The 13,004-nt window shown below is 33.4% G+C and overlaps 1 protein-coding gene across 2 annotated transcripts in view; it reads left to right on the top strand.

The window, feature by feature from the left end:
• SUZ12 (SUZ12 polycomb repressive complex 2 subunit) overlaps nucleotides 1-13,004 on the top strand; it is a 38,483-nt gene that overhangs the window by 19,754 nt on the left and 5,725 nt on the right. For both annotated transcript variants that reach the window (XM_031468324.2, XM_031468325.2), the window contains 6 exons: nucleotides 1,273-1,504; nucleotides 2,940-3,033; nucleotides 7,219-7,324; nucleotides 10,855-11,032; nucleotides 12,495-12,586; nucleotides 12,808-12,951. In XM_031468324.2, coding sequence (XP_031324184.1) covers nucleotides 1,273-1,504; nucleotides 2,940-3,033; nucleotides 7,219-7,324; nucleotides 10,855-11,032; nucleotides 12,495-12,586; nucleotides 12,808-12,951 — 846 coding nt within the window. The remainder of the gene's footprint in view (nucleotides 1-1,272; nucleotides 1,505-2,939; nucleotides 3,034-7,218; nucleotides 7,325-10,854; nucleotides 11,033-12,494; nucleotides 12,587-12,807; nucleotides 12,952-13,004) is intronic.

Raw genomic sequence — 13,004 nt, forward strand, 5'->3', positions numbered from 1 at the left:
AAGTTTTCCCAAAAGGATTATCTTGCAAGACCACTCTCAAAGAGATTCTGTTATTAATATTATCAGCCATTAACTTATTAATACACTGCTTCAAATTTTTATTTGTAAGGTGAAATCATTTCACCCTAGAAACAAGTATTACGGTTGTTAAATTTCTTGGGCAACCCACCAAAGCCACCAGACACACTTTTAAGTAGCCTCAAGTCCTTGGGTATTTTAAGAGTAGAAATGACCTGTATAGAGGTTCCTATTACTAATTAATGCTCTTCCAAAATCCTAGTAAGGTGATACAGTGCTTGAAAACTGCTAGAGCATTGGTATGCAGTAGACTAAGGTGATGGGAGACAGCAGGTGTAAGTATATGTTAAAAACTAAAGTTAATTAATATCACTCCCCACTCCCACCCAACTCCCCTAACAAGTAGTGATATGAAAATTCTTCAAGATGTATTATTATTTGGGCAAAAAAATGTGAATATAATTATAGTATGTTCCTTTTTGTGTTTCAGAAAAATAATAGACATAAGTATTTTCTTCAAGGGATATACCCAACCAATAGCTAATATTAGTCATTTCTGGAATGTAAGACCTGGGCAGTGGGGGAGATGTGTAGTTTTCTCACTTTATACTCTTTTGTAGAGCAGAATTTTAAGACCATAAGCATGTATTCTGCTAGTTTTTAAAAAGCTACCTGAAATATGTACTATATTTTAATATTATGAAGGTCTTCTGCATCTTCCAATTTTTCAACGTTGCTCTTCCAGCATTATTCTAGTTATATAATTACCAACATTACTCATGATTAATATTACTTCTAATAAACAACATATTTAAATACATGGATTTACTATATCATAATGTTGACAGTGGACTTACTGTAATCATCTTTTTTTATTCTAATGATCCTATCAGTTATTTTGTTAAAATAGAATATTTAAGGGAAAGTATTAATTTACATGAGTAACATTTTAAGCATGGTTTTAATTAATTTATTTCTAATTTAAAACTTTAAAATAACATCAGCTAAATATTGGATACACTGTCTCATTATTTTCATTATATTGAGGAAATTCTCAATTGTGTTAATATTTGAAGGATAGTTGATCCAATTTTTTTTGCTTCATCACAGTTTTCAGACCTGTGCTTAGAATTTTAGCATACCATTTCGCAATCGTGACTTTTACTGTATTTTCTGTAGCTGTGATTAGAGGTTTTATTGTAATTTTTATAATTGTATATGTGTAAGTAAGTATAATAATCTTTGCTTTTGCAGGATGTAAGTTGTCCAATAAGGCAAGTTCCTACAGGTAAAAAGCAGGTGCCTTTGAATCCTGACCTCAATCAAACAAAACCTGGAAATTTCCCGTCCCTTGCAGTTTCCAGTAATGAATTTGAACCTAGTAACAGCCATATGGTGAAGTCTTACTCATTGCTATTTAGAGTGACTCGTCCAGGAAGAAGAGAGTTTAATGGAATGATTAATGGAGAAACCAATGAAAATATTGGTAATTTTTATTTTAATAATTTTATTAGATTTTGTCATTAGAGATTAAAGTGATCAGTGATTGAACTAGTACATCTTCATAGTATTCATAATTGTACAAACTTTCTGAGTTATTTTAATAATTATTTAAATCTTTGCCTTTCCAAGGGGAAAAATGGTGCAGAACTAGAGATAATTGCATATGTTCTAATAGCATGGTTTTTATTTGCAAATCTCTTTTTTATTCCCCCTTTGTTTATGGGGAGGTAATTAGGTTTGTTTGTTTGTTTGTTTGTTTAAATGAGGTACTGGGGATTGAACCCAGCACCTCATACATGCTAAGCATGCACCCTACCACTGAGATATGCCCCCCCCCCCCCCCCGTGCAAATCTCTAATAGTCTAAAGAGATAATTCATTTTATGGTAGATTGGCCTGGCTCTTAGACTACTGACTATTGTGCTGTACTAGGTATTTAACCTGTAAAGTTCTCATTATTGTGTGATAAAACATTTCATGTAGTAAAAATACATATATATTGAACACTGGATGGAAAGGACTAGTGTTTAAATTAGTCTCTCAGCACACAGTGAATTCATTTCCCCCATTCCTAACATTTTATTGTGAAAAATTTCAGTCAAAAGAACAGTCAGAACAGTCAAAAGAATTTGGTAGTGACCACCTAAGTGTTCCCACCACTTAGATTCTGCAATTCATATTTTATTTCATATTTACCATGTATCTACCCTATCCTCCCAACAGTTCTGAATTCACCTGTGAGGTAATCATTCAAACAACATATAGGTGCTGGGGACGCAAAGATGATTAAAAAATCCAGTCCTGGGGGGAGGGTGTGGCTCAAGTGGTAGAGCACATGCTTAGCATGCGCAGGGTCCTGGGTTCAATCCCCAGTACCTCCTCTAAAAATAAATAAACAAAACCAAATTACCTTCCCCTAAAAAAAATAAATAAATAAATAAATAAATCCAGTCCTATCTTCCAAAGGCTCCCAACCTAGAGTACGGAGATAAATATACAATTTAACTGCGGCTAAATGCTATGTGGTACAGTAGAGGTCTATGTGGAGTTTAGTAGAGAAGCACCTTGGAAGAAATAATCTCTGAGTCTTGAAGTATCCTTTGAAGTTCGGGAAAAGAAACCAGGAATGAGGAGGATTTTTTTTCTCCTTGCCTAGCAAGGAAAATCATTCTGAACAGAAAATGACATTTGCAAAAATGGTGGGGTTAATGACAATGAATGTCAAGAAGTAAGGATATACACATGTGGTAAAAACATAAAATTGAAGAGTGTTAAGTCTGGTATCACTTTATTGCAACTTAAATATATTTGTACTTCATTTGGGATAAAGGTAGTATGTTATGTGAAGGGCCATATATATCATAAATATGGTGTTTTTGCTTGAATATTTGATTCATGAGAAATGTTTGTCAAATTCAGATGTCAATGAAGAACTTCCAGCTAGAAGAAAACGAAATCGTGAAGATGGGGAAAAGACATTTGTTGCACAAATGACAGTATTTGATAAAAACAGGTAATGTTGATGGACAACCAAGGCTCCCATAATGTTTTAAGAAATGTTTTTATTTTAAAGCAGCATGTAAGTGGTGATACTGTTTCTATGCCTTTGTTTCTCTTTATCATGGGTGAAAAAACATTTTCAAATACTAAATTTTTCTCTTTATCACATAGGAAGCAATAAACACAGATGAGGAACTATTTGGTTCAGTTAAGATTGTTCATTTGACAAGTATTTTCTGAATGTCTGCTCTTTGTCAGACACTGTTCTAGGCAGTGAGAAGGCAACAAAACCCCTGCCCTCATGGAGCTTAATTCCTAATGGAGGGAACAGACACCACCTCCCAAAAATTACATCAACTAATGTCACTTAGTGGGAGTCCTGTGAGGAAAAATAAAGAACAAATAGTGGTTTCATAGAGAAAGCCTCTGGGAGAACATCGTATTTGAGGAGGAGACCAGAATGAAGTGGGCCCTGTGCAAATCTCTATATTTTCTAGAGTTACGGAAGAAGTTGTGTGTATCACTGTGTGGCTCTGTGTGCATTTGGCACGGTAGCAAGGAACACTTGGATTTATAATCACTGATGCAGTTTTCATTTGGTAATTAAGCATCTTAGTGCCAATAAAAGAACCTCTAGGAAGCAAATGCAGCATTCTTTTTTTTGACAGGGTTGGAGGATGAAACCTGTAACGTGCCATGATTTCTTGTCCCAGGCTGCTTACTGGTAGTTTAACACAAGTTCACTGTCGGTCAGGTATAGGACAAAGAGCCAAGAAAAGCAACTAATGCATTTCTCCTACTCTTTAAAAATTAGATTATTACTTTAATGTAACCCACTTACTAGCCACCAGGTAAAGAAAGTTATGGGGCCTTTAATGGGAAAGCAAAGATGATTAAGAATAATGCCATAAAATTTGCTACCATACTGTCATAGGATACATCATTTAATGCCACTTAATGTACCAGCAGAAACCATTATGTTTTTTTTTTTTAAGTCAGAAATTTGAATGTGGACCAAAAAGTTAAATGGGAAAAAAACAGAAAAAATTGTACTAGGGAGAAGGAATTAGGATGTTGCACACTGGGCTTCATCAATGTTGGTAAATGTTCTATTTTAGGCAGTTTGGGGGGAGAGATACATTATATTCTTTTAAGATTTCTTTCTATAGTAACATATTCCTTGTACATTAAAAAACAAAAACAAAACCCTTTTTATTTAATGAAAAAAAAATACCAAGAAGAAACATGGGAGGATGTTCCCCCAACTTATTTTGAATTTTCCAAACCTGTAAAAAGGTTGAAAGAACAATACAGGTAATTAATACCCATGTACCCTGTACCTAGATTCATTGGTTGTTAACATTTTACCACATTTGCTTTATTTATAAGTGTGTGTTTTTGTGACAGATGATTTGAAGGTTAGATAGTGACACTGGATTTCATTCCTTAATCCTGAACACTTCAGCATGTATCTCCTAAGAACAGGGACATTTCCCTCCATAACAATAATACACCTGCCATACGTGATTCAGAAACTACTTTCTCTCTCCAATTGGCCAGGAAATTTAACGTGATTCAGAAAGTACTTTCTCTCTCCAGTTGCCCTGATAATGTCCTTTACTGTTCCTGGCTCCTCCCATCAAGGATTGTGATCTGTAGCTAGTTATCAGTTGCCATCTGTTCAGTCTCCTTCAATTTGAAATAGTTTTTCAGTCCCTCTCCCCTTTTTTTTTTCCTCCCCTCCATTTTGTGCTTTATTGACGACATTTTAAGTACAGGCCTGTAGTTTTGCAGAAAGTCTTTCAGTTTGGACTTTTGTGATTGTTTCCTTATGATTAGATTCAGGTTAAACGTTTTGGGCAGGAACAGTAATTGGTGATACGTTCTCTGTACTTGTCACAGACACAGCTAATAATAGGTTTGATTACTTGGTTAAGGTGGTGTTCGTCATATTTCTCCATTGTAGTAACATGGTACCTTTTCACTTTAATTAATTAGTATGCAATCTCGGTAATAATTAATATGTGAAACTAGATAAATGTCCTTTTTCTCCCAGCAGCCTTTTACTCAGTAGTTTAGCATCCACTGATGATTCTTCCTTGAATAAATTATTTTATGGCTGTTGCCAAATGGTAACTTTCTATCATTTCTTCTATGTTTATTGGTATTTTTCTGTGAAGAGCATTCCTTCTCTCAACATTTTTTTTTAACAGTATGGATTAACAAATTCCACTTTTTTTCAATCTGTTTTAATCCATTCATGTTGCTAGTTTAATGCTCAAATTGTCCTAAATTTGGTTAGGATGATCCCTCTGAGGAGGCTCCTATGTCCCTTTGACTTACTTATTTTTTGTTTTTACTTATTTTCTGGAGTATTCTAGATATTTCAGGCTTTACATTCTTTTCCTGCTTCTGCCCTGGAATTGTCCATTTCTTCAAGGAATCTTGGTTCCTTTTAGTAGAGGAAAAGTATTTGCAAGCCAAGATCTGAGGCGTTAGATGATTAAAAATTATTTTTATAAACTCAGAGAAGTTAAAGTATACTGAAAGAATAACCAAAATTCAAAAGCCGTATCAAAAAAGTATGAAATATTGAGTGAAATAAAAAACCTTGTGAAAATAAAAAAGCCATTATAAGCCAAGTCAAAATGAAAATGACAAGTCAGGAGAAAATTAATTTCAACTTACAATATATAGATAGATGTCTCATTCCTCTAATATAAAAAGATCATACTAATTAAAAAGAAAAACACCACAGACCAATAGAAGAATGAGCATGGGATATCATAGAAGTGTTCACAAGGAAGGAAAATGTATGGTTTTTAAACAACTGAAAGGTAAAACATCTGAATATAAAAGTACACTGTGACATCATTTGTTCACTTACCAGTTTGACAGAGATCAAAAAACTTGATAAAGCACTGTTGATGAGGCTGTGGGGAAAAGGGCTTCTTCACACATGACAAGCAGGAGAGTAAATTGGATTATAGCTGTCAGGTGTACATAATAAGCTAGCATATTATGTAGCCATGCAGACATGCATGAGGAAAGGTTTTCATTTTAGAAGTATACCGATATATTACTTACTCAGATTTAAAAAATCAGCTTTAAAAATACTAAGTTGAACAGCTTTGCTGATACTCTTGAAGTAGAGTGCATTCACGTAGCACAGCACAAAGACAAAAATTCTCAAGTCAAAATCGTTTGGTATTAAGAGTCAGACTTTGGCGACAGACTACCTGGATTCAGCTGCTAGCTCTGACTACTTACTGTCATCTTAAAGCAAGTTACTTAACCCTCTATGCCTCAGATTCCTCTTCTGAAAAATGGAGTGATAGCATCTACTTCACAGAGTTGTTGGGAAGATTAAATGAACCACATAGTGTTTAAAATAGTGCCTGGCACATAGTAAGCACTCAATAAATGTTAGCTAATATCACCTAACAGAATTTCTCTAAGACTGATGGAGAGAAGCCAGATTCTTAATATACATATAATCATTGAGTATGGTTGAAGAATGGTATTTAGGTTAGTAGTGTTACTAGTGTTTAATGGTATGGAGAAAATAATATAAACTATATATATACACACACAAATATGTACACACACAATAAAACTATACTGTGAGTATGGGTATAATTTAATTGATTCTTTGATTCAACCAGTATTTCATTTATTCATTCACCCATGAAATGTTTATTGAGCACCTATATGTGCCAGGTGCCCCCAAGATCTTGTAGTTACAAGTCATCATTATAATCATCAATTAGTTTACTGGTCAAGTATAAAAGTCAAGAATTCTAGTTCAGGCATTTACAATAGTTAAAGATAACAGAGACGTAGTTCCCTAAGGCAAGTATTGTAACACTGTTGTTATCCCATTTTTAAAAGTATAAAGCCTGCACACATGCTTTATACTTAATGTTTAAAACTTAACAAGTTTTAAGACCTTAGGCATATTTACTTTAAATGTTCAAAGTTATATCTGAGTAGCTACAGTAATGAAATAATTCTAGTAATAGTACAAATCATTAAAATTGCTTTTGTAGGAATGGAGCATAGGTATATTTTTAAATCTTGTTGGGTATGTAAGCTAGTTTATAAATTTAATGCTTTTTAGAATAAATCTAAAGATGTAGAATTTGTGTACTTACAATAATACACAGGTTACTTTAAAGTGTATGTGTTTGTCTAACAGGCGCTTACAGCTTTTAGATGGGGAATATGAAGTAGCCATGCAGGAAATGGAAGAATGTCCAATAAGCAAGAAAAGAGCAACATGGGAGACTATTCTTGATGGGAAGGTATGGACTACTTAGAAGACTGAGCACGTTATAGTTATGAACTCCCATTTTTGACTGATGTTTTCTTCCCCAAATGCAAATTCATGTTGGAAGTAAAGAGCCCTTTTTAAACATACTTTGAAAAACACAAGTGAAAATTATCTAGTCAGAGTATTTAATGGAAGGCATCATCCTTGGAGCCAGACTGCCAGGTTCAAATCTCCACTCCTAGCTATGTGGCATCTGGCAGATTACTTAATCTTGTGTGTCTCTGTTTTCTCATCTGTAAAACAAGGCATAGAATTGATGGATTAAATGAACTAATTAATGAAAGATGCTTAACACCGTGCCTGGCATAAAATAAGTGCTCAATAAATGTTAACTGATATTTTAAATCCCATTCATAGTAATAGCAGGTAACATTTGAGACTAGTAATAAATTTATCAGGAAATACGCAAATCTTAGATGAAGCAGTCTTAACTCTTCTAAGAGACTTTAAAAAAATAGACATACATTTCTTGGATAGGCAGACTCAACAGAATATCAGTGTCATTTATTTCTAAATGTATTAGAGCTGTGTACCAGCACAAGCAAAATCCTGATTTTTTTTTTTAGGCCTTAAAAATTAGTCTCAAGTTAACCTAAAACAGTATGTAATAATACTAAGGAAACTTACGAGAATGTTTTCTGAGACCCTTTATTTAGCAGACAATAGAACATACTATAAAGTTAAAAGAACTTAAAATTTATGTTATAAGCATAGGAATAGATAAGCACATCACTGAAGCATAGTCTTGAAATAGTTTCCTGTACATTTTGAATTAGTCTGTGATAAAATTGGCATTCAATCTGTATGGGAAAGATAAATTGTTCATTACCTATGTGACAGAATTGGCCTCTAGCCATCTGGAAATAAACTAAGGCCTAATAAATTCCAGAAGGCACATAAATGTAAATGTAAAAAATAACACTACATAACTTCAGAAAAAAACATAGGTGAATATTAATATAATCTTGCTATGAGAAAAGCCCTTTTAGTATGATGCTTAAACTAGAAAGCATAAAATAAAAATGACTAAAGTGAATCATTTCTATACTGCAGAAATCTAAAGTTAAGATCAAATGATGGACTGGAGCAAATATTTTTAACATACAAAAGGCTAATATGAATATGCAGTTAAATAAGAAAAAGATAAGCAATCTGTAATTAGAAAAATGTAACCATGTGTAAAGGACAGTCTGGCAGTTCTTAAAGCAACAAATATAGATGTCCAGTAAGCTTTTAAAAAAATACTCACCTTACTAGTATTCAAAGACATGCCAACAGACTCAGAGATTTTACTTTTGACTACCAGATTGAGAGTTTCTAGTTGGAGATGTGAGGACACATATTCTCAAATAATGCTTTAATGTAAGAATAAGTTGGTACAGCCTTACTGCAGGGCAGACTGGCAATATGGATAAAAATTTTAATTGTGTATATAATTAACAATTCATTCTATATACCAATTTCCATTCTACAGTTTTGTCACAGGGTAGTAACTGGTTAACTGAAAAGATGTAGGTAACAGGTCTTGTCAAATTTTTAAATAGCTAAAAATTGGAAACATCTTAAATCTTAAGAAGATAACCATTAAAAAGAACAATACTTTGACAAGAAGATTTCCATGATATTTAATTTTTACATAATACATACACCCATTTTTTCTAAAATTAATCATATTAGTGGTTACCTCTAGGTGGGTGGGATTTTTAAATATTTCTTTATACTTATCTATAGTATTGGAATTTTCTGCAGCTATTTATTGTCTTTATGTTTTAAATTTCTTATTTAAAGTTTGTTAAGCTTATTCATGAGAAAATAAGAATTATATATCTGAGTTCTTGGGTTTTCCCAACAAACTGAGGCAGTGTGAAATGGGCATCCTTTTAAGTCAGGTCATATAGATTCACATTTTTATTACTTTTATTTTAAATAAATGTCCCATAATTTACTAAACCATTGTCACTTTAATGGATAATTCAGTTATTTAATTTTTTTTTAACGTGTTCAAAAATGTAGTGAGTATACCTGTAGTACATGTATCGTTTTCATTGCAGGTATTTTTTTTTTCATTGATGTATAGTCAGTTACAATGTGTCAGTTTCTGGTTTACAGCATAATGTCCCAGTCATGCATGTAGATATACATATATTCATTTTGATATTCTTTCATTAAAGGTTATTACGAGATACTGAATATAGTTCCCTGTGCTGTACAGGAGAAATTTGTTTTTTATCTGTTTTTATATGTAGTGGTTGATCTTTCATTGCAAGTATTTTTATAAGAAAAATTCCTAGAGGTGGACTCACTGTGTCAAAATTGGTTTATGTGATTACATTTTCACCTCATTCCAATCTAAAGTTAAAGTTTTAAGAGAACTACTTGTAATAAAGATGTAGGAGTTCAGGCTTGTATAGCAGTAAAATAAGTAGGAGCCCATTGAAGTTTTCTATAAAAGGGAATAGCATGAAAGCAGTGTTTGAGAAGATTGTTTGATCTTCCGGATACAGATAGAGAAGTAAAAATTAGAAGCAGGGAGAGCAGCTGAGATACTACAGTAATAAGGTAGTAAGGCTTTATAGTTGGTGATTGTATAAGAAGCAAAAGCAAAAATAGGGGTCAAATGTAATTCTGAAATTTTTGGTTTAGGGTCACTAGTAGAATGATAATACTTGAAACAAAAATAACTGTACTTGGGGAGGAAAGAAAAGAACAGATGTCTAAACATACTTTAGTTCAAGGTGACCTTGATATCCAAGTGGCAGTGTCCATGAGGCAGTTGGAGATACATGGGTTTAGAGCTCAAGTATAAAGAATGGAGAATCAATTTGGGATTATCAGCCTAATACGTAAATCTTTGGGGATGGGTAGAGATTGGGGCATATGGCTAAATGTTAGCTAGGAATTAAGGAGACCAAGAGAAGAGTCGTTGTGTAAGTGATTAGAGGTAGAGGAGGAAAGCCAAGATAGTTCACTGTCCCAAAACCCAAAGAGAAGCAAGGGCAGTCATCAGTGAAGCTGAGGGAAGTCAAGGAAAATAACTAGTTTCTATAACCATTCAGTTTACACAAAGAAAGTAATTGGTCATCTAAGAGAGGGTGCAAATTGGCAGGTTTGGTGTACCACAGTTTTCTAATTTTTTTAAAGTTTATTGGTTAGCAACAAATAAAAATGGGAATATTTGTCATGGGAACTTGGATTTATGGCTTCTTACAAAATCTGAAAATCTGGCTGTGCTGGGCCAGTGTTTGTACAGAGCAGCAGTTCAGCAGTAGCCAGTAAGTGGCTGCCTCTTAGACAGCCTGAGTCCCCCAGCACTACTGTCTCTGCTGAGCCATACATTGACTTTATTTGCTTGGCCATCCCTCTAGGCATTTGGGGTTTTTAAGGAAGAATCTGTGATTTAACTCAAATCGACATTAACTTACCATAATTTTTTTTTATTCCTAGTTTCTTTCAGTTCATTATTTGGAATCTTCACTCTTTTTCATGTTTTTTCTTTTTTAGAGGCTGCCTCCATTTGAAACATTTTCTCAGGGACCTACATTGCAGTTCACTCTTCGTTGGACAGGAGAGACCAATGATAAATCTACAGCTCCTATCGCCAAGCCTCTTGCCACTAGAAATTCAGAGAGCCTCCATCAAGAAAACAAGCCTGGCTCAGTTAAACCTACTCAAACTATTGGTAAGAAAATATTACTGTCAAAATAATACTTTGCAGAATTAGGACTTAGGCTTTAGATTAATTTGCTTGTCTTTTGCTCCAGTAATTCTTTGGGAAATACTATTTGATTTATTAAACAGACAATAAAGTATTAATCCTATATTAAATATAAAGTTTTGTGTTGAGATGCTAATCCACAGTTCTTTATTCAAAACCTACTTGTGCCAGATGTATGTGAGAATTTGGGGGTGTTTTTGGTTTTTATAAGCATGGTATAGTATGCAGTACATGTGCTGTGTATCATACAACACCTCCAGATGAGGTCTTACAGCTTTATGTCAATTTAGGACAAGTCTTTCCACTAAATAAATTTGTCTCAAACTCATGAGAAAGTTACTGGTTTTCAGAGCTTTTTAGATTTTGGAATTAAGTCTATAAAAGGCTTTGGAACTGTAAGCTTTTTAAAATTCACGTAAGAATTTGTGTATGTTATACAACTGACTTTAGTATTTCAGAGTGTTTGTACAAATTTAGGGCTGGAAGAGGATCATCATAACCTAAATTTTACTAGGTTACAATTTTTCAGTAAATTTTTAAGAGGGAAAAACATTTACAAATTGTGGCAGAGTTCACCCGGCTAGGTTAAGGCTCAGGTTGCAGTATTCTTTCATTTTGTATCTGCCTGATAGGAACACTGTCCTTGACCTGAGAGCATTCATGTGTTTATATCTAACTCTGTGTAAAGAAGGCAGAAAGCTTAAGATAGCTGTCTTTGACATTATCCACTCATGTCTGTTAATTATGTGTAGGTCAGTAAGAGTCAGATTCAAGAGATACAAGAAATGACCCATGTCACGGGAAAGATTTCCCAAGTAAATTGGTCTGGGCACTTAAAATATTCTGTGTCCAGTCAAATAGATAAAAGAGTTTTAAAGAAACTGAGAAGAAATGTTTTATACACATATGAAATGGTTACTTTTGTCAGGGAAAATAAAATTTTTAAGTCTGTAAAGTAATACACCAAAATTATTAGCAATGATTCTCTTTTGGATTTAGGGTGATATTAATACAATTGTTTTTATTTAATTTCTGTTAAACCAGCATTTAGTGGATGTGTGCTCACTGCTCTGCACTGGGAATACAAAGACCAATCAAAATCACACTCTCACCTCAAAGTGCTTAAGACATCACAGTGACTGCATATAATCACTTGGGGTTATTTTTATAATGTTTTAGGACATAGGTAGTGGTTTTTAAAGGAAAAAAAATGGTTCCTGCCAATAAAGGCCTTAATATCTGATGAGGGGTGCTGATTAAGGAGATTGTTTCCATGAACATCAGTTGAGGATTAGAAGAGAAATTGTGTTAAATACCATAAGAAGAATTTTGCGAAACCTTTAATGTTTAATTGTTTTCATAAGATACATTATTTTACTTTTTAGAAGCAAGTATTTTCATTAAATATTAAAGTCTATGTTTTCAGCTGTTAAAGAATCATTGACTACGGATCTGCAAACAAGAAAAGAAAAAGATACTTCAAATGAAAACCGACAAAAATTAAGAATATTTTATCAGGTAAATATAGCTGAACCTTTTTTAAGTAATGATGAGATGCCTTTGTTTTGCATGTTTCATCTGAAATATTTTGGCATATTTTAATAAAAACAATGCCTCTGATTTGATTTTCCTTTTATATTGTTTTAACTATTTTTAAAGGTGATATTGAAACAAAATATGTTGAGATATGTAAGTTGGAGATTTGCTGTTTGGTTTTTGTTTTTTTGTTATTTTTAAAGTTCCTTTATAACAACAATACAAGACAGCAAACTGAAGCAAGAGATGACCTGCATTGCCCGTGGTGCACTCTGAACTGCCGCAAACTTTACAGCTTGCTCAAGCATCTGAAGCTCTGCCACAGCAGGTTCATCTTCAATTATGTTGTGAGTAACTTCTCATTTTTTCTTCCTAATAATACATTATACAATATTAAGAC

The sequence above is a fragment of the Camelus dromedarius genome, chromosome 16, assembly GCF_036321535.1.
Source record: "Camelus dromedarius isolate mCamDro1 chromosome 16, mCamDro1.pat, whole genome shotgun sequence".
Lineage (NCBI taxonomy): Eukaryota > Metazoa > Chordata > Mammalia > Artiodactyla > Camelidae > Camelus > Camelus dromedarius.